At 43.1% G+C, this 22,611-nt stretch overlaps 1 protein-coding gene across 2 annotated transcripts; it reads right to left on the bottom strand.

Annotated features, from left to right (window-relative positions):
- Window positions 1–129: 129 nt before the first annotated feature.
- LOC146208297 (DDB1- and CUL4-associated factor 6-like) lies at window positions 130–22,600 on the bottom strand. 2 transcript variants are annotated; one of them, XM_084592576.1, is made up of 20 exons: window positions 22,149–22,600; window positions 21,838–21,899; window positions 20,046–20,138; window positions 19,884–19,961; window positions 17,913–18,131; window positions 16,874–17,009; window positions 16,108–16,268; window positions 14,417–14,479; window positions 13,219–13,318; window positions 12,235–12,486; window positions 11,561–11,771; window positions 7,708–7,952; window positions 7,092–7,188; window positions 6,419–6,517; window positions 3,928–4,084; window positions 3,379–3,535; window positions 2,123–2,211; window positions 596–704; window positions 316–411; window positions 130–243 (listed from the first exon to the last, which is right to left on the bottom strand). In XM_084592576.1, the coding sequence occupies exons 1-19, from the start codon at window positions 22,234–22,236 to the stop codon at window positions 347–349; spliced, it is 2,481 nt and encodes an 826-aa protein (XP_084448702.1). In that variant the 5' UTR covers window positions 22,237–22,600; the 3' UTR covers window positions 130–243; window positions 316–346. The 2 variants fall into 2 exon arrangements, with proteins under 2 accessions (XP_084448702.1, XP_084448699.1); XM_084592573.1 differs by having other exon boundaries at window positions 130–411.
- Between the last annotated feature and the right edge of the window lie 11 nt (window positions 22,601–22,611).

Raw genomic sequence — 22,611 nt, 5'->3', positions numbered from 1 at the left:
CTCACTGCCAAAACCTTGTACATATAGGGGTTTTCTACACAGATATGCTGGCTGATTATGAAGGTTATGTGAACGAGTATCTTTTAGAAGATGTATTGACTAAATTAGTGGTAACAGGGAACATCCATGGGCCACAAAGTCATCATTTATTCATAAGCCCGTCCTACAATGCTCTAGATAACTTACTTTGCACAATCGACAGCGGCAACCTCGTGGTGACCACTTTCAATAAATAGCACAGAACTGCAACAGAAAAGAAATGTGTTGCTCTTTAGTAAAGAGGGCGGTTAACCATGTCTTGATTTAAACGCTCACACAACAAAAATAGGCCTGTCTGGGCAGTAGACTAGTCATCCGAGTCATCAGTCCGAGCTTCCCGCACTAGCCGCCGCCAACCTTGAATCCCAGAACCTGCAATGTGACAAGAAACCAGCATAGAACTGAATTAGGGCACTAGTGGATTGTTATACCATCACTCTATCAAAAGCACTCAGCAAGAATGACAGCAAAAAAAAAAGCTATGAAGACTGTTGGCTAGAATCTATAGCAAGATCCCTTAACAGCCACAGCCTATATGGGCAGAAGGAATAAATACCTGATGATCGTAAGTGGTTCAATGATGCAAGCATCCGAATCATAAAGGAAGCTGGTACAGTGATGGTGTCCTTGGTTTCCTCAAGCATCACCTCATTGCGTTTGATCATCTGCAAGCACAAAAAAAAAATACTCCGTACTCGCACATTAACGAGCAAAGCACAAAGCTTCTGGCAACAGAGAGGAAGCCAATTTCGAAGTTATGGGCTGGTATTGCTTTATAGCACCGTGTTAGACGTTTCTTTTATCAGCTGGGAGTTTGATAATTTTAAATAGTTACCGTGGGTGCCACGATTCAATAGTTTAAGCTTGCACCAAATTATCCCGGAAACAGACTACCGTCAAAATGGTTATACCGGATGTTTCCAACTTAAGTGGCTTCAAACCAGAAAGTTTTCAACTCTCATACTAGATTATCTATATCATATACTTACTTGCATGACCGCACCCTCAGCTTCAGCCATTGAGTAAAGCAGAGATGTGGGAGAGTTTTGGAAATATGAGCAAATACAAAGGACCGTCTTTCATCCCGTCTTTGGTATGCCGTGAACGAAAATGAATAAGTTTGACTCTTTTTTCCCTTGCACAATAAACGCACGTTTTTCCTTTCACTGGCATGCAGTCTGCAGCTGGTCGAATGCTAGCAGGCACCCTTATTAAATAGGTCAACAACTGCGCAATATATGGTATAGCAGTACAGTAAAATCCCGTTAATTCGGGCTAGGAGCGCAGTGCTGGCCGATAGCCACGAAAGTCTATGGTATCAGAAGCTCATTTATTTGGACACAGGTGGGCTCACACCAGTTAATTCAAAAGTGAGATTGCATCGATGTACGGTCCATGCAACCAGCTATCACCAAACAATCCTCCCCTAAACCTGCATTGCACAGAACAGTGGTTCGCACTTAGTTCGCGTTATGGCTGGCAAGCAACAATCAGAAGTTCCCCATTTCCGAAATAAAGCTTTCTGGCTGCGAGTGGGCGCATCAGCCTGTCATGCTGTTTCGTATGCTGCTTGCTGCTTGGCTTGTCACTACATATTTCTATTCTTGGATGGCATCACCGCAAATATGCTTCACCGCTTATATTGTGTGGCGAAGCAGCCTCAAAACTCCAAGGGACCATTCTGTGCTACTGCATCGCGAAAAGGGTAGCGGGGACCTGTACGATTTTGGAGCGATTCTTCAATGTTCCCGGCAATGCACGCGAAACAAAGCACTCTTAAGAAACCGGACAAAACCGTCGTTCCCACTTGGGTTTCATGTTTATCACATAGAATCACTGTGACGCGAAGGGTTTTCAGCAGGCTTTTGTCAGGCCCATTCATTATATCGAACTTTTATTAATTCGAACTTTTTGTCTGGTTCCCTTCAAGGCTGAATTAATGAGTTTACTGTAGTAAGAAATGTTTACTAAAAGCACTCTACCCTTAAAACCCACCTCCACAAACACAGTTGACAAAGCAGCATCAACGGTACTTGCAAAAAACCTTAGGCCTCTACCAGCTACTACTATTCCACATGCATACCTCGGCAGCCTTCTCAGTGTCGAAGAAAGGTTCTTCTCGAAGAGGTGCCCAGAGTTTGATGTCATAGTCTATCCCACTTGACGCCAAAACTGAAAGGAAAGCAATAACATGAAGCGGAGGTGGGTTTCACACCCATAAAAGCAGTACGCTTACAACTGTCATGTACTTGCAGGTAAGAACACTGTAGGTTTCAACATCTAGAAATAATTCTATCAAAGGCAGACTAAAATTAGGCCAAGAAGGAATTTTTATAGTGCATTAGAAAAACTTAGAACATGTCAGTGCAAACATCAAGAGATGAACTGCTTGTGACAGCTAAGAAAATTTTGTATAGTTGCCAAGTGAACAACTGCAAAATGTTAGCATGCACGAGAACCTTTAAAATACAAGTCTTGCAGAAGAGGAGCGACAGATGGGAAGAAAGAAAAAAAAATCTGCCATGTTGATTAAACAGAGAATGGACAGCATTCTTTTGGAACTAATTCCCATATGTTTACATCCAAAAGCTTGTGAGGATTCCGAACAGTTATGCAGTATTCTAGGATTAGGTGCTTCGGGGTTTCGTGATAACTTCGCATTTGGTAGAGCAAAACGTGCAAAGGTTCTAAATTCTGTTTGTGCACTGAAATATCACAACAATATGTTCACAACTCCAAGAACGCACTTGACACATGGCCAGCCTGTGCAATGTGAGCATCGTGGCAACGAAGGTTACACTCAGTGACTGCACCGCTGAGAAAATTGAAACTTAGGTCCTCTGGTGATTTCGTCGTCACGCTGTCTTCTCAAGATAACGCAGTCCCACTGTTAGGAAACAGTGAGCCTGTTCTCGGCTTGCACTTGGGAGGCTGCTAGATACAACAGCTCCAACAGGCCAATGAGCAAAGTGAGCAACATTCCATATCCAATCCTATCCCGCCAAAGTGCAATATGCAACGAGCCAATCGTTAGTTGACAAACAATTCACCTAATCATAAAGAGTTACTGGAATCCTCAAAGGGCTCTAGTACTACAGCCTTTCAGCTGCACCTCTTGGGAGTTTGAAATTTGTCTAGGCAGGCTTAGTACATTCTCCTTTACTGTCCAAGAAATGAGGGAAAATAAGTATGTTGTAATCAAAAGAAAAATAATGTGCACAACACGTGGAAATTTCTACAAACACGACACCACTACAAAGGCCTCAATGGTAAGCTAAGCCCAAGATAGAAGCAGCATGCATTAGTGTAAACACAACATGCAGTGTACAAGAGAGATACCAGGGTCAAAAGGGTGCGGCTGCAAGCAGTTGACAACGTGGTGGTCTGCCTCCATGATCATCACCAGCTCACAGGTCTCCTTGTGCCAGATGAAGATGTGGCCACAGTCTGAACCACTCATCACAAACTCGCTGCCCCAGAAGGTTGCCTCCTTAATCTGTACATTAGGAGGATGGCACACAATTTGGCATCAATCACTCCAATGGACCCGAAGTAAACCGTCCAGGTGTTTAAAGCTATTTGGAGGCTCACACATGCGTGACCAAATCCAACACCTTAAGCTCATTTTGTTTCGTTTCTTCGTTTACATCCAAAGCTTGTGGGGATTCCAAAAAAAATTATGTAGTATGCTAGGATTGGGTACATCAGGGTTTCGTAATAACTTCGCATTTGGTGGAGCAACAGATGTGTAAAGGTTCTAAATTCTCTTGTACTTTGAAGTTGTTGCAATTGCAGAATAACTATACAGTTCAGCTTCAAACTCCTCGCCTCAGCAATGCCGAAACACCAAAACAGGCAACTACAATTACGAGTCGGCGCTGTACTTGCCATCGTCCTGGAGTTGCGGTGCCCGGTGTAACGCTTGCGGGCACGAGGGCCGGTCACCGTCTTGGCGCACGCCGGCTCCTCCACACACTCCTTCTCAAGACGCAGATCTTCAGCCATGGCCCGTAAAACACTGTCCGAGTCGGGCACCACATTCTGCCTGCAACGAACAGCAAAAAAACTCCCTAGACAACAACTAGCAGCAAGTTGTGTGTGTGTGTGTAAGGGGGGGGGGGGGAGATCGCTGACATGGAAAACCTAGAAATTGTCAAGTCTGAATTCTTTTGTGCACCTAGGAGGAATTGGAGGACTGCCAGGGATAAAACATTTTGGCAGGTTATAGTTGGTGAAGCATGTTGTGCGGAATGGCGCAGACACAGACAAGCACAGAAGACGAGAAAACAGACTAACATAGCGCTAACTAACAACTGAAGGTTTTATCGCCTCAATTGGAAGAAGAATAATAGTAAATTTTCACAGATGGCACCAGTGTGCAAAGATGCATAAAACACATAAAAAGAAGAAATTGCAATTTGTTCTGTTCAATTCCCTTTGACGAGCTACAGCTAGTGTCGGAAAATGCATTTATCGACATGGCGTGATTGCCTTTTAAAACGCATTTGGAATCTCAATGCGAAGGTTTTTAATGTTGCTCACTTTGCACTTGCAATCAATATTCACAGAGTGAAAGAGTGCTCATTCATTTCCATAAAGAAAAAAGAAAATATATACATAGATTCTTATATCGCCCCCATACTCGGTGACATTTTTCTCGCCAGATGAGTGACTATTGTCGTAGTGACTGCCTTGAGACAACTGAGGTTGTGAAATCTTTCAGATCTGTTAATTACTACCTTGATTTTGTTAAGTACACTAGAGTGTAATTCAAAGCTGAGGTGTCTAGTATTCAGTCCAAACCCCTTTTCAGAACCGCATTAAGATTCTAGACCTTGGCCTGTACTTCACCTCTACATATGTTTGGTGGACCTTCGAACATGGAGGCAATAAGCCTCTCCTCCTATATGGACCACGCCATTCTAAGCTCGTAAAAAGAGGTATAGTATGTATCGCAGCGTAATGCTTAAAAAGCTCACTAACAAAATCCTACTGTCATGGACTGCACTCCAGCTCTTTCTATAACATGTAAAAAGGTGAAATGGAAGACTAAAAGAACACTTCCATAAGGTTTCAAAAGTACCTTCTGGACACCTTTGAATTCGCTGGAGGTATTGTGAATGGGCAAAGAAAGAAGAAAAACGGTGCATGCCACTGTAGCATGAAACAGCTGCAAACTCAAAAAAAAAACTGGAACAAAACTGCGAGGGAAATAGTAGATGCTCACAACATATCGAAACAGCAAAATGCATGTGCCAGGTTAGCTTCATTCGCACTCCTACGAAAAGAGCTGTCACATTTGGGAGAGTGATAATTTCTACCGATTTTAAAGCGTGTACTTGCTGCTACTTCCATAATTTCTTCTTTCTTTTTGTATGTTGTGTATTCTTCCAAATTGGCGCCATCGGTGTATATTTCTTCTTTTTCTTCCCATTGAAAAAGAAGAAGAAGCAATAGAAACTTCAGCTATTAGTCAGCGTTGTGTTTGTCGGTCTTGTCGTCCCTTGTGCTAGCCTTTGTTAGCGCTGCTCGACACAAGGTGTCAGGGATAGCACTAAGAGGTTGTTCAAGTCAGGAAAAAATAGTCTGATATTAAAATGACGTTCTACAGTAATCTGTGATGTCAGAGTAAGTGCCCAGCATGTGCTTTGTGCACATCTGCATGACACTGTTTTGTTTCGCACACACAGGAGGTGTAACACCTTGTCCAAATAGCTTGGCCACATATATTCATGTCTGTCAACTGTACATCGCACCTTGTTGAGAAGCTCGCAATGTCTTGATGACCTCCAGAGTTCCACACTGCCAACCAGCTAAAACAAGAATCAAACATTTTGGTTTGGTTTAGAGAGTTTAATGTCCCAATACGATTCGGGCTATGAGGGACACTACAGTGGAGGGCTCCGGAAATTTTGACCGCCTGGGGGTTCTTTAACGTGCACGGACATTGCACAATACACTGGCGCCTTGCGTTTTGCCTACACCAGAAAGCAGCTGCCCCGGCCGGGATTCGATCTCGCATGCTTGAATTCATCAATTGAGCACCGTAGAAACTGAGCCATCGTGGCGGGGCTATCAAACATTTCCGTCATTGCCATTTGTGCAATAATCACAGGACAGTGAGCCTTTGGTATCACAGCTATGACGCTAGAGTGTCGCAGCTGTGGCACGCGCTGAGCACCACCTAGAGAAATGAGCAGCACAGATTTGACATTGGAAAACGTGGCAGATATTAAATGTCGCCAGACCATCAACGCCAATCTTAAAGCAGCCCATGCCAAACTCCCATCAGAACTTGAACCCAAGAGCATACATCTCGCCTGCTTGGCTTTACTGTTAGCAATTAAAAACAAAAACAAGAAAAAAAAAACTGGGTCACCTTGGCACAGAATGCGCTCTGCTGCTGGCAGGTGAGGTACTCTCACCAGTGCGCAATGGGCTCGCCTCCGAAGGCACTCGGGGTGGCGTTGCAGATTGTCTGCAAAGTAAAACAAAAAACAGGCAGTGCCGTTTAAAATCCAAGCAGTAGGCAGCACAGAAGCACAATTTGCACCACATTCTACGATAAAAGCAGAGAGACAAGGTAGACCAGCGATTGCCTGACACCAGCAGTTCATTTTATGATTTCTTTACAATATTTCCATTCACTATGCTCCTTCAAAACACCTCTGGCATTTCTTTAGTCACCCACTCTGCCAACACATCTTGAGGCGTACAGATGCCGAGACTTCTATTTGGTTAGCGACTGCGTTGGAAAGACTGTGGTCTCGAGTTCGACCTCTGGACCAGGACAAATTGTTCTTTAACTATGAAGTTTCAGAGAAAGCTGCACAGCTTTCCTCTGTAGCCATACGGCTGCACTTGGATGGATGTCAGTAAGTAATTACTCCCTTGTTATAAAATAAAATCGCGTTCACATTTACATGCACAGGACTTTAAGGCTCCCTCTCAACATGAACCTCCTGCACATGTATATATGGCCTGACCAGGACATTATCATGTTTGGATGAAATGTTTGCCAAGTCAACTACCATATGAAGACAATAGCCCACCTCCTCCAATGAAATGCAGACTCGTCGTTCAGGTTGGGATTCTCGTCCTCACTCGTGTTTCCGGCACTGGAATCCCTTGCTGCTCCGGATGTAGCTCCTGGAGAGAACAGCAGAACAATGAGTCTCTGCACAATGACATACTTGCCTTGTAAATGGAGCTGTCAACTCCATTTTTTTTTTATAACACGCTCTTATACACTCTTTTTCAGGTAACAACAACAAATTAACTGTTTGCTAATAGACTCTTAATTCTTTCCTTTCTGCAGGAATTTGTAACAATGCAGCAGGATTCAATATACATGCATAGGCTTCACCTGTGTACAATTTATAATAATCATTTCAGTGAAAATTTTAGTACTACGTCACACTTTTAAAGACTTCTCTGCACATTAACATCAGAATAACAGTGGAGTCTCATTAGCACTAACTACCATTTTATTCCAGCCAATGTCTAGTCAACATGCCAATGCCTAGTCAACATGTGCATCCGAAAGGATCCTCCCTTCAGTACAAATTTCACACGATGAGAACAAACTATTATATTTTCTTTTTTACCTATGTGCAATTATCGACAGCTAACAGCGCAAGCAGCAGTAAGCTCAGCAAATATATGTACCCATCTCCTTCGATGCTGATGAGAGATCCTCCAGCAGCGTGCTGCCTTTGCCGTTCTCACGTGCAGGAGATATGTTCTCTGCGGCTGACTGGAAGCACTCGTTTTCAGATATGCTCTCAACAGAGTCCTGGAAAGCGGCGTCATCGTCGTCGTCGTCTGATGGATTTGGTGAGTGCTGGCGCACCACTGACGGTGATGAGCGAGTGGCAGAGTTGGGGCTTTCCTGCCCTGCACCGCTGCTACCACTAAAGCCGAGAAAGCAAACATCAGCAGTTAGTATGTAGTACTAGTATCAATTGACAGAACTGCACTACAGTTTTACTGACTGAAAGAAGCAGCCAGTATCACGTGGCTTGCTGCCTTCTAGCCTGCCATGCCCAGAATATCACGTATGGTACTCTGACAGTAAAAAATGGCAACAGTTTTCATTTGTGTTTGGAAAAGATTACCAAATCCTCACAACACTGCACAAACCACATCTTCAAACTGTGTCATGCAAACAAAGTGGGAGTGCACTTTCTGCAACAGAGGGCAATACTGACTAAACTACCTAAAATTTCTGCAGCTGTATGCCAATGTTATATTAAGGTGAAATGGCTTTGACTATCGTTACTGGTTTATTACAGGTGCCCGGGCATGTGTGCACAGATTAATTTTCCATAGTCATTCAGAAATCAGCCTAAGTGATGTCAGGAGAGATTTTGATTGCTTATGCTGTTGAAGAGAACAGGTAATGCAGAATTACGCACCCAAAATACAAAGGAAAATTTCCTATCGCAATCACTTGTGCGCATTCATCATTGTACAAAGAGGTGAGAACAAAAGCCATGCACGGAAAATTAAAGGAAACCAACCTACGAAAGTAAATTCATGTCTCACTAAAATCATGAGTCTGAATTAGGGTAATAAAATAAAAATGTAAGTTTTAACTTCAAATGTCTTGGCAACGAAAACATGTTTAGTTTCCAAATGAACATCGGCAATTACAAAGGGTTCACAGATATAAAAATTTACCGCAAACAACAGGATAGCTTTGTCCTTAATATGCCTTCATGTTTTTCCTGCCAGAATCAAGGCCAGAAGCAAAGAAACAGGTTCCTTAAAGAAATATCAAAATAGAAAAAGCAAGTAGCCATTGTATTTAAAAATGATCGTGCAATTTTCTCCCACCATAAAAAAACGGTACAGAAGCACTAAACGGGTTTGTGCTCTGTTCCATCCTTGTCTATTAACATCACAGTGGTAGGCTGGGCTAGGAAGCCTATCAAATTATTGCAGGTCTGCCATGAGGATAAGTCAAATCAAAATGCACTATTTGGTCACTCTCACTGGCTTTTCTTGAATTTTTTTTTTTTTTCATATTACCAATTTTTTATTTAATGAGACCATCACAACAAGTACTGAATATAACTCTTTACAAAGAGGAGAAATTCCACTAGCCTATGTTTACACTGCTAATGCCCTACCATAATAACGGTTGGAAAAATATTTTTAATTCTTTTTTGCAACTGAATTTTCCCATGATTACGGGAGGACTAGATTTTACAATCACTCAATCAAAAAGTAAATGCAGCTTAAAATTTCACTCTTTAGAAGTAGAACACCCTATCCAGCCAGTGTAACTCCAAAAAGAATGAATAATCTCAAAAAGTAGCAGCTGGAATGAAATATAATAAATTCTCGTTAATTTGACACCTGTTAATCTAGAAAATTTGAACTAGGAGCACAGTCCCGGCCAATGCTCATTCAAGTCTATGATGCCGGGCACTCTAATTCAAATTATAGGCAACTTGGGCCAGCTAATTTGTGTGGATGGTCACTCTGACATACAACCAAATAGAATAACGATCATCCAAGTAGACCTCAAACCTTGATCACCTGGAACAGTTGTGCCCGCACACCTCAGGTACAATAACAATCAAAAAGTATCAGCCAGTCAAGCAGATTCGGCTGCTACTTTTTTCATCACTGGTCTTTCTGTTTTACGAAATATATTTCTCCCTCTAGCGCACACTTTCCTTTTTCCCTTTTTGAGTAGGCTGAAAGGTTGTGCTTTAAAGAATGCTTCAGCAGACAGTTGCTGCAGCACAGCAACTTCACAATGTGATGGGCCAGAAGTGAAAAGGCACCACTGGTAATGCGCCGCACTGCGAAAAGGGCTGCGGAGGCACTTATGAATGGAACACTTCTTCGACATACTGGGCCATAAGCACCTGCCTTATCGTGTTGTGCTCACTCTGTACCTCTCAGCACTAGTGACCAATACAATGCAATACCAACTAGCACGAGAGCTTGTCTAAATCTTCAACGTTCCTCACAGTGTACGTAAGGAAAAACGCTTGAAGAAACGGCAAAATACCTGTCACTGTCACTTTGTTTTTTTTTTAATGCATAGAGAGCTACAAGTGTAGTTCAATAATGACTGAAACTGCTTCTCTAAATTATTTCTGAGAATCACTGATTAGGAGTTTAAGCACCATCAAAGTGTGCATTCTTCGTTCAACGAAATGCACTTGTCCCACCATTTCTGTCATGCCTGTAAAAATGGGCGAATCCATCATTTTTCGCCATGTGCTTGAAAACTGCCTCCAAAGCCTTGACTAAGCATTCTGTGCTGTATCAAACTGACTTCAGTTTAGTCCCACTTTTGCCGCGGGGCACCAGAAAATGTCTAAGTAGGCCCGGCTAGGACTATAGTGTGGATGAGGGACAGTTGTACACTTTTCCGAGCTAAAAATCAGACCTCGGTGTTCGTAATGTGAGCTCAGGCTTTGTCGTCGTGCAGTTTTCTATTTCCTACAAGTTCGGACCACTTTCTTTGAGATTTATGCTCTCACGACTTGATCATTGTAGCCGCTGTTTGATGGTTTCTTTAAAAGTGCCTGCAACAAGTATTCATCATCTCCCTGCAATTCAAGATCTCCCTGCCCTCTTTGAAAGCCTTGAACCACCGAAAACAAATTGAAGAGGACGTGGCGTCCTACTCAAATGCATGTGTCAAATTGGCGTATGTTTCTGTGGCCATTTGGTTAAGCCGCACACAAAACTTGAAACCATTGTGTTGTTTATGCAGGTTGATTCCACATGGTTCACACAACCAGCACCTTGGAAGGCAACGCAATACTATCTCCTGTTTGAATGAATACTGCTGCTGCCACATGAAAGCCACAGAGACGGGGCACATGGTGTGATATCAATGCAGCCGCAGAATTTGCCAAAAACGCCGAGAGACGGCACAGCGAGCTCACAGCAAAGAAAACCAGACCCAATCTCAGTCCTTATTCAACAATCCTCGTATGTTACAGGTGTTTGTTAAACAAAATTACTGTGATAAAAATGAACTTATTTTTTAACATTCAATAATTCAAACTCTTCGGTTATCTGAACATCATTCCTGGTTACTTGAAGGCCAATTTATTAAGATTTTACTGTATATGTTATCCAGCTGCTGTATCATGCCACGATAAAAAACCTGCATTTAACACAGGTTAGCCCCTGTCACTTATGCGCCATAAAATGAGAGAGGTTTACTTATGTATATATAAAAAAATAACGAGAGAGGCAGCTTTAGTGATCATTCTGTGGAATGCTACCCCACACTGAGAAAGATGGCGAAAGGAAGAAAGTGTGTATATGATGGATGATCGACAAGTATGTCCACGCACATTCCCAATATGTCACATCACAGCTGGTAAGTCTCGTGCTGCTTAACACTACTCACACTGCCTGAAAGGATTTCCGAACCAATTAGCTAGCATACCATAGTGAACCAAGTGCTGATAGTAGTTTTCGTACCGTGAAGCAATCTGGTGCATTCCCAATCACTCGTACAAAGTCTAAAGGAGCGACGTACCAGGTGCATGCGTGACAAGCATCCCCTAATCGGTTCTGTTGCTCGATGCCATCAGAAGCCGCCTGACCAGATGTGCTGGTACTCGCTTGGGACAGGTCCAGGGCTGCCATGTTTGAGGACGAACCCTGGACTGCAGCATCCCCTTCCTGCTCCGAACCCTCCAGCTGGGCAGCCCGGCTGGCCATTTTCCGGCGAATACGCTGCTTGATGGCTGCAAGCACATATACGGCAATGCATGCAAGTGAAAACAACCATAATGGCCTTTAACAATTGTACTCTTCCTACGATTTAACATTAAGAGTTTGACATTATGCACAAAGCTGCAGGTGAATTGCTTTGGAAAGCTCCGCCACTAAGGACATTATAGGTCGAACTAAACAGCTCAAGATGAGTTGCATTTATCGTGTTGCCCCATCAGAGTTCCTAGCGGTAGAAAATTAAATGCACCAGTAGAACGGTGAGCTGAACACAATAAAATTCACACATATAACTGTCCCTCACTATGCACATACACTTTAGTGGATTTCCACTCTCTTAATCATTTTTCTCATCCAGAGCTACATCAGTATCCAGTAGAGAAAAACTCTATATAACAAGCCAGCGTACACAAACAAACAAAAAACTCTCTGCCTTGCCCACTGTTGACCTGCAGCCAGCAAATGTGCGTCACTCACCTCGGGCAAGCCTCAGGCTTCGCGAATGCCTTGCCACAGTTGCCTCAGCGTCTTCGTCAGTGGAGCTCTCTCCTCCACTCGGTCCAGGTGAAGGCGAGGACGACGACGACAGCGAAGAGCCTGCACGGGGCCTTGAGGTGGCACCCGCTGTTCTATTGGCTCCGGTAGTTGAGTTGAACATGCGCGTCAACACGTCAGACATACGCTGCATCAGGCTGGCATGAAGCGATCGTGGCTGCTGTTCGCCGAGTGCTGGAATGCAAAGGCGGAATGCTCAGAAAAATAATGGACACGTGAGGGAACACTTACAGCACAGTTCAGTTCACTAGGCAGAACAAGCTAGGCAGCATTACTGCAGCTCGCACGGTACACAGACATAGCCTCCCAGTTACGGTAGAACCTCAACGATGTGATCACGGCTGACGTGATTTTTCGGATGATGAGCAAATTCGTTGACCAAAGTACTTTGTGCACGACGTCCGGAAATTCAAGTGGTCCAAATATTCTCCCATGTCAGTACAGGCGATACAAATACGAAAGTCGTACCTGCACTCTTGAGCAATAAGCAATCTAACGTTGCCAACACCATAATTGGCAGTCACAAAGTACATATCGCAAGCAGTGATTTGCAGTTGTTGATAACTCCCGTCAGTCATACATGCCTGCATAAATGCACTGACCGTGCTTTGATACGCGCAAATTTTTTATACTTTTCACGACCTTGCAAAATTCGTACCATCAAGATTCTACCGTACCACTTACAACACAAAATTCTAGAAGATAACACTACAATGCAACATTGCTCACGGTGGACGTCTACATGGAAGGCTCAAGAGATATTTGTAAGATATGTCTGTAGGGCTCCGTCAAGGTGGAGCAAATTTCTAGAAACAGAATCGGTCATAGTTATTTCCCCACTGCAGCATACACCACCACTTGCAGTCTTTATTTCCCCACTCCCAAATGAGACAACCACACACTCACCTCTCATTTCGCACTCGGGTCTGGCATTGGGCCCTGTGTCCGACCAGTCACCACGAACACGAAGGCGCTTCATTGACACGTGGCATTCCTTCGGCTTCGCCTAAACATTCACAACACATTAACACTTTATGAGAGGAAGGAGGACATGACCAAGTTTCCACCCAGTATGCCGTATGCTCCTTCACTTTCCCAGGCAGGCTTAGGGAGCTAGGTCATCAAACCCTTTCAATTTCTCTATATTTCAATTCTCTTTCAAATTTCTGGTGGCTACGATGCAGAAAGCCAGTAACATGCACATCATCTGCAGTCCCATAAGCTAACAAAGCAAAGAATGTGTCATTGTTCTACGAGTACCCGTGACTTACAACTGTCCACGTCGACGGAAACAAAAGTTTGGCAAAAAACGATTGCGCAAAATTACTTAAACTCCTCCTATTCTGTCGTTCCCAAAATCCCACATGCCACTGTCCATGAAAAAACAGAATCCAATAACTTGGGGTCTCTACTTTACAACGATGCAAACCTGCATGCCAATTTCAGCGTGCCACGGTTAATTAACCCTTCGGTTACAAATTATACCATCCAGTAAAGAAAAAAGTATCACTTTTCATCTCTATAAGCACTATGCAAATACTGCACAAAAGAAATGGTTACTCCCCCTGATTACAGTGCCATTTCTGATTATACTGCCATTTCTGTCAGGCCCTCATATGTCTACACTGCTCCAGGGTCTCAACTATACTCCTTTTGGCTCATTCCATTATTAAAAGGTGTTGTGTGAACAGACTGGCACATTTTGGACCATTTAAAGCCCCCACTCGTGTAAAACTATTTAAACAGACAAAAACATTACTCACTAGAGCTATTCAACCATTACCATAAAGCATAAATGTGTCACCTTAAAAATACTTTCCTGAATCTGTTTTAAAATGTCTGGCTTGAAAATTGTTCTTTTTTTTTTTTCCACACCAAGTACCAAACATATGTCCCAGCTATATGTGGCACATTACATACTGGCAGTAAGCGAAATCAACACCCAAAAGGTTTTGTATGAAAACACCATGATATGCAAATGTGAAGCCATTTTTCCAGCAATAACCTCTGTTATCAACAATGCAGCTAACCAAGAACTTCACAACCCAGGCAAACATAAATACACTGGCTACCATCTGTGGTGCTTATATAACAGCCACATCACCTCTGCAGAGCTGCCGCTTTTTCCCTCTGCACCATACACCTTTGGTTCTTCTTGTCCGCTTCCCTGCAAAAACAAAAAAAAGCACACAGTGTGTGTGTGAATCAGATGGACACACTGTGTAAGGAAGGATGAACCAACACTGCAATCACCGAAAATGCATGTTATTATTGTGCTCTGAAGATGACGACGCTTTGAATGTTGTTTAATGTCAATAATGTTCCCTGAACACGAGATAGAGGAAAAATAATTTTTCGTCGAGTACCAACTATATGCACTTTACCGCGATAAAAAATTCATAATTCCAACCTAGCTTCCTGATTTAACATCTTACACTGCATCTGAATCAGTAACTCAACAACACCAAAACTTGGCTCTACTGATCTATAAATGAAATGTGTTTTTTGCTTGAGCCTGCTATCAAAATGCTGTAATGGTGAGAAATGATGGCTCTGAGATGGTGTGCAGGAATTCAGAGTAGCTGATGGTTTCAGTTTCAAAACTATTCACATCAACTGCAATATACTTTCTTTAAAGGCAAGCAATAATGAAAATTTTCCCTATGTAATTGTTTTTTTTTTTTCAGCATTTCACAACAGCCAATCCTAAAAGCAAGAGATGGCATTCATAATTACAAGCAAGTGTGTCAGGGATTGCTCATTTTCAAGCTGAAAGTCAAAAAAGGACGGCCACTTCCAAGTGCTGGAAGTGACATCTAAACTGGAATGCGCAGAACCATTAGGGTCTGCAGTACTGGCATTCCAGCATCTTGCTGTTGCTTGTAGAAAGCTCTACAAGCAGACGTGCATCACAAGTGCTCACCGAGAGCGAAACAAATGCAGACTGCATGATTCCTCAGCACAGTAAGCAGAGACCACTCTTTGTTTCACATCGCCTGCATTCGTTTTTTTTTTTTTTTTTTTTTTTTTTTGCCTTAGATAAATAAGAAATTGCCAGTGCAATGTTTTCGAAAACTGCTCTTCGGCCAGAATCGCCAGAGGCAGGGCAATGCTTCAAGTCGCTCTGACCGAACCGAGCAACAATCCCACCAAAATGCCATGCGAACAGAATCAGGTCACCACATGGCACACCATAGTTGATGCCAGCAATAATGATGCCAAATGATAATGCCAGCAAATGCGTTTGGGCCAAGACTAACCGCTTTCTTACCCCTCAAAACATTTTATACACTAACGCACTAGAAAACAACATTTGCTAGGCTACCACAAAATTTTAAAAAATACAGACAGTTTAACTCGGTTAATCGCGGAATATTGTGCAGCACCAGGGCGTTTTGACAGGATTGTGTTTGCTGTGTCTCAATTATTAAACATTATTTTGCTGTGCTAATCAGGCGCCCATGCTTGCAGACCACACACTGCATGTGTGTTGCAGCACTAAATGTTCCCGAAGCACTGCAGAATCTGCAGTGGCGAAATGCTAAAGCCTGAGTGTTGCTGCTGCACATGGTACATCGCGCGCCCCTTGTCGAACACAACCAGCGTTCCGCTGAACGCATCAAAGTTCACCGGCATTCTATAATTAATTTGCAGGAAAAATTAAAAAAAAGGGGGGCAGGGGCACTGTCAGGCCCAGTACAACTGCTGCATTGAAGGTTCTTAGATCTCGGGAGTAACTGCGGATTAATGCTCATTTCACACAGTATTGCCGCAGTCAAGGCATGTGCTACATACCATTGCGTCGAACAGGTATATGTAGTCTGAAGAGTAGCTGACAAGCATCTCCTGGCCATTGGGGCTGTACGTCAAGGAGGTGATTCGGTGGCTTCGACCCTCAAATTCGGGAACAGTGAGTCGTGACGTCATGGCATCCATGCTGTTGCTCATGAAGTTGCCTGATATGAGGTGCAATACACTGAATGAGCTTTCCAAGCACTTGAGACAGACCTGTAAGTCAGCAACTCACTTTGAATACTAGCCATTCTACAGTCAGTGAGAAGAGCAGCCGTGAATATATAATTTGTCTACTGGAACAGCTACAATCCCTTCATCGTTTGCATAGAATGGATAAGCACTCCCACTCCTTCCATCAACTTGCAGTGTGACAATAAGCGACTTTAGTTTTGGCAGAGTTCTCTTCAGGTTTACAGGCTGCACCACCGGAAGTGACATTAGTGGCAATTTCTTGATTCATAAGACACACTAGCTTTGCAAGATCGTCACGAACACCAGCCATCCTGAAAAACTGGCTCAGAACATCCACTTGGCGAGTCATCAGTACCTCAATCAGCCAACAGGGCAAATGTGACACGCCACCAGTAGATGGTGTATTTGATCTCTGAACTGAAACGACCCAGAATCATCACTTAGCCTCAACATTGCAAAACTTCAACAGAGGGGTTAATATATGCAAGCATATATCAGCCTTGCCAAGCCCACCTCGTACAGTGCCAAAAAAAAATAGATTAGGAAGAGAAATCTCAAAAGACCAAGTACTCGCCAGTTGCTCGTGTGCCCAGCATGCGTCTGTCAAACACCCTGACTGCAGAATCTGAGCAGCCGACAGCTAGGTGGTATGGAGTCAATGGATTCACAGCAATGGAAGTGATGGCTCGATGGCAGTTGATGAGAACATCCTGCAATAAACAAAAACAAGCACGGATGAGATGTTAGAACTCTTCTACTGTTCTAGCTAAAAAACAATGTACATGTCGCGTCCGATAACAGAGAGTTCCTATGAGCAATTTTTCTATGCACATCTATGCACTGCTTTAGCATTTCTCCACTGCAGATTCAGCAAAAAAGAACAGCACAGCTTAGGTATAAACCGAAAATAGCACAGGAGTCTTGTCAATAGAGCATGAATGCGTAGTGCTCAATTAGCAGCATTATTGAAGAAGAAGAAGGAAGAGAAGGAGAAGAAGAAACCGCTGGTGATAACTCGGTAGTTGCCACCCTGGTAGAGACGAACGACAACAGCCAGTTGCCCGCACCGAAAGCTCTCGCTCCACATACGGTTCAGCAGCGTTGAACCCCTCTAATCTTTTTTTTTTTTTTAATTTTTCCTAGCAATAAATTCACTTTAACCTTCAACCCAGACTTTTATCAAGCACTGAAACTCGCAGAAAAGGCGAAATAAAAAGAAAAATGGCAACAAATCTCTAATATTTTCAGTATTCAAGATTTGTTGCGTTGCACTCTTGTTTGCCACCTTATAAAAGCAATCATCATCGACAACACCGTCTTGACGTCAGACCTTTTATATGTCGCACTCTGTTACAGGTATTTAGGCTGATCAGTTGAACACTATCACACGAAACCATGGCAGAATGATCAAAAGCATGCCTGGCCAATATGGGCTCTCCTCAGGCTATGAGGAGTGCCCAAGTGGGGAGCTTTCTTCGACCGTGTTACCAGACATAAGTTACTTCATCCCCGTTTTTTTTTTTTCCCCTTAGTTCAACTTGCTTCTCCACAGAGGTTCAACATACCACTGCTTCCCCTGTTTAGTCATACTACTGCTAGCGCGTTAAACAAACCTCAGAGCAGTCATCTGCAGAGCAGCTCGTCTTGGTGCGCAGGTCGAACCAGCGCACCGTACCATCTTCGCCGCATGAGAGGAAGCTGTGCGGGTCATTGGGGACGGTGGCAATCTCGTACGCAGTGCCAAAGTGGCAGTTGAACAGGTTGCGCAAGCTTGTTTCAGGGCGCTCCACATCCGAGAAAAGGATGGCGCCATCTCCAGAGCACGATACCACCTGAAATTTCATTGCATTTTTTATGCGCCGCTGTTTTCATGTCCTTAGCAATCACTACACAGCAGGGACAAATTGGTTTAGAACAATAGGCAGCAAGAACGGGAGGATAAAATGTGAAACTGATTTAAAGAGTGCAGATTATGATCAAAGCTTAAAAAAAATGCACACTAAATTTCTCATGGAATGTTTTTCAAAGCATGCGTGAAGCCATGCCATTACAAAGTGTACCGCAGAAGTCTGTGGATTTGGAAAGAACAGATTAATAAAAAGGTAAGACAAACACAGCAAAGGAATAGCACAAAATCGATAGGTGGATGAGCTTATGAGCTTTTTTCCCTGCAAACTGCACGGACAATGGTTAAATAAAGGAATTTGAAAAAGGTCACCTTTTTCTTGCAGGGGTCGCAGATACAATAATGATGAGCTGCAATATGCTAATGTGTGGCTGCTTACATATATTGCCAGGAAGGCGTTCTGAGAGGCGCATACAACAAAGGGGATATACTTGCATAAAAAATTACCTTATTTTTATACATCCCAGCATTACAAAGGGAGCTCTTGAATGCATGCTGAAATTTCACAACATCGAACTTTTTTTGCATTTCAAGCCCATCCAAATGCAGCCTGTGTACCCAAGCTCACCCACACAGCATCCCAGTTTCTAAACCGAGAGAGAGTGAAAGATGCTTTATGTAAAGCATACTATGACTTCCTGAAATTAAAAAGACTGGCATTTTGGTATGGTATAAAAAAGAATTGTCCACTAGGGGATTAAAACATGTGAATCACCATGTGTACTTGCCTATATCCGGTAGACAATCAGCGACTGAATTTCTTCAGCAGTTTAGTTTCAAATTTAATACAAAATCACTGTATGGTGGCTGCGAGGTTATCAGTAGGCATACGAGTAATCATGGGGCTTAAGAGAACTGGCATAACTCTTCACAAGCAGCGAGTTGTACACCAGTTTTTGTAAATGCCAAGAGATTTCAAGCCTACTTGCGATGTCACAACCACCATCCGGTTGCTGAAACCAAAACCGAAACTGCAGGAAAGAAGAAATTCTATCACAAAGCATTTGTTGCACATAACAGAATTACATCCACATTTTCATCCTGCATATGAAAAAAAAAAAAAAAATGCACATATTTGCCTTTTTCATTTAGTGTGGCACCCTCTGGCAGTAAGAAAAATTCATCTCCTAATGGTTGCAAGCAACCGAAAGTGGGAGACACAGCTGTGAACGAGCTTTGTAAGCAGTTAGCTCTGCCTGCAAAAAAGCCAACATGTGTGCTTAACAGCTGCCACCATCCATCGCGAGCGTGCCTGTCCTTAAAATGAACTGTACTAACACAGTTAGGGCTGGCAGTTAGTTTTCAACCGGAAGAGGCTGGAAGAGAAGTGCACGTGCGTAGAGCAGCTGCGTGAAAAAGGTGGATTATGTGGTTTAACATCCCGAAGTGACAGCACAGGCCATGAGAGATGCTTTAAAGGGTTCCAGATTAATCTGATTACCTCGAGTGATCAATTCAAGCACTGAAGGCTAGGACCAAAATTGTGTCCTTAGGACCTGCAACCAAATGCCGAAGCCATTGCCAGCACGTATTTCTTGCATATCATCAAAGGATATAATCAAGAATTTGATGCCTCCATCTTTTACATACCCCACATCTTGTATGTCACATACAAAAGTATGGTATGAGGTGCTGGCACATTGGTGACAAATGCTAAAATAGTCAAAACCTTACTCACCAAACGATCCCCCGAGCTTGGAAGAAACTTGGCACTAAAGATGTTTGCTGTATGACCAGTTCTTATCTGTGCCAGAATCTGCATACCAGAGAAAAGCTCTGTCGCGCTGAGTTGTTACCGCTATGCCTTATCTGGTGTGAATATATTGTGTATATAGCGTACCACATGTGTATGTGCATTTGTTATGCACAGATGCTGATCGTCAGAGCCCGAAAGCAAGTATGTGCCTGCATCATTCCAGCATATGGTGTTCACCTGCAAAGACAATTTTAATAATTAAAAAAAAAACACGAACAAAATGCACGAAAGACTGAGGAAGATTCATCTAATTTTTTTTTTTTAAAAAGTTCAGGCATTTAATTTCATCTCAGGATGCAAGTCAAAGTGCACAACAGCATTACCTAAACTGCACCTCTCCATCGCCCAGTACCCATTACTCCTGAGAAACTACCTCATGCCCCTATCGCTACAAAAGCATAGGCTTCACAGAAATTACTGCATACGTATATATGTTTCTTCGTGATCTTTGGTATCATTTCTATGATGGCCTGCACTTGTAAAATAGTAAAGAAAGTAGGCTTTTGCCTCTTTACTCTATTATGCACTACAATACAATATGCCAGGCAAAAAAAAAAAAAAAAATAGAGAAGGAATTCAAAATACTTGCTCCTAATGTAAACAACGAATTTATATCAAAGCCAAAACACTACTATGAACCGTCTAAGCATAGCTAAGGATGCTAACAATGTGTAGAAATCAAACGCAAGTTCTGAAAACAAATAATTCTGTCACAATAAAAAAGTAATTCGCATGAAACGTTTAAGAGACGTATGTACCCACTATTCAAACATCAAGTGTGTCTCAACAGGGTTCCTGTCAGCGTGAAATAACTTTGTAGAAATCTGCACTCACTAATACAGTAGTGAGCGACAGCAGTGTGCAAATTAGGTTTAACAACCCAAAGCAACTCATGGGCTATGAGGGACGCTGTAGCAGAAGGCTCTAGGCTAATTTAGACTAACCGAGATGTGCATGCACAGCAAGCATATGGGTGCCATTTGCGTTTCGTCTCCATGGAAATAAAAATTTAATTTGGGCTTTTTCATCACACAACCATTGTCTTTTAGGTGTGCATAAAACTTGCTGTTGCGTTGTGCACATTCATCCTAGAAACCATTTTATTTCGCTACTAAACAGTCCCGTCTGTATTTCACTGCTTTAGTAGTGTCATAATGCGCGAGTTGGCATGACGGCTTGATGAGGAGGAGTGTATGGGTGTTGTCCACTCCCTTTAGATTCGCCTTGAAGGCATAATATTGCAAAATAGAAAGCATGGCACAATATGTAAACCTTAGTGCACATGCCGGGCCCACACAGAAAGCTTCATGAAACCTTACACAGGCCATAAAATGATGTTCTAATGCATAAAGACATGTATTAAACATCTCATAAAATGATGACAAAGCATATCATGACGCATGAGCGCTGCTGAGAGCGACAGAGATATACATACATAGAGCAATAGGTACTCCAAAGACAATGAATGCGAGACATCATCTCGCGAAGAGAAATATGCAGTCCAGAACCAAAGGCTTCGAAGAAAAACACAGCGCAGGATGTCACATGCATTAATATTGCGGAAAAGAAAAAATAAGAGCTTGTAGTACTACAGCATGGATACAACAGTGGTGTTTGAAGATTATTTCGCACGAAGCGTTTGCGATCTAGTTCAGATACAGCTTAGCCTGCCAGTTGTGCACACGCTGTATCCAGAACAAGATCTGACATCTTGTACTGATTACGACGTGGTCTAGGTGATCCTCAGCGTGCAAAGATGTTTACATTTTATTCATATGCTCTTTCCCATCGTTCATCATAGAAAAACATCCATTCGCGACAGAGAAATAGAGCCAACAAAGAACCACTGATCAAGATGCATGAACGCGGCACTTACACAGCCGTTGTGCACGGGCAGTTTGACTTCAAGGCGCAGCTTTTGTACGAATGATAAGCTGCCTGCAAAGGAACAGAACAATATTGTGACTTAGTAAATGACGAGAAACAGGCGCGCGTCTCGCTGTGACCAGCCCAGAAATGCGGCACCTCGCTGGTGTAAATTATTGGGCGAGGTTTATTTTTAGAGACTTTTGCGCCTTGACGCGCACATTCGTGCGGCCTGTTGGCAGCTTGCAGACGTCCTGCGACATCGCAAGTGCACATCATGTCAGCAATGCGAAACAAACACACGTCGTGCGGGGTACGCACCTTTCGCAGCGTCAAAGAGCTGGTACGGCGTCGAGTACCCATAGTGGTATGCTTCAGTTTTCCAAAATAGGCCTTTCCTATTCAGCATCGCGATGCGCACAGTCGTTACCTGGCTTTGAACACAGTCATGTCACTTCTACATACAGTGCGCTAGAAGCCGCCCTCTGAGACGCAGCTACGACAATAACAAGGAGATCATCGCCACAGTTTCCACCGACCACTTCTGCTTTAGAACGACCACGGCGATCACACCAGCAGCAGCAGCAGGTAGCGAGTGTGGGCGCAGCAAAGGCAGCAATCAGCAGCTTGAACTGCACCAGCTACAAAAGGGCGGCGCTAGACGAGCGTAGCTTAGCAAACTCAGTGCAAGTAGTCACGAGACGCTACTACGCTGTTAGTAAGCGTTCCAGACAAAAACTTGCCGCGTCGGTTTACTCAACCCGATGCTCTAAATAACCATCGC

Source organism: Amblyomma maculatum, chromosome 1 (genome assembly GCF_055883805.1).
Source record: "Amblyomma maculatum isolate TAMU_Amacu chromosome 1, ASM5588380v1, whole genome shotgun sequence".
NCBI classification, from domain to species: domain Eukaryota; kingdom Metazoa; phylum Arthropoda; class Arachnida; order Ixodida; family Ixodidae; genus Amblyomma; species Amblyomma maculatum.
Note: the sequence above shows the minus strand (reverse complement) of the source record. Positions and strands in the feature narration are given on the sequence as shown.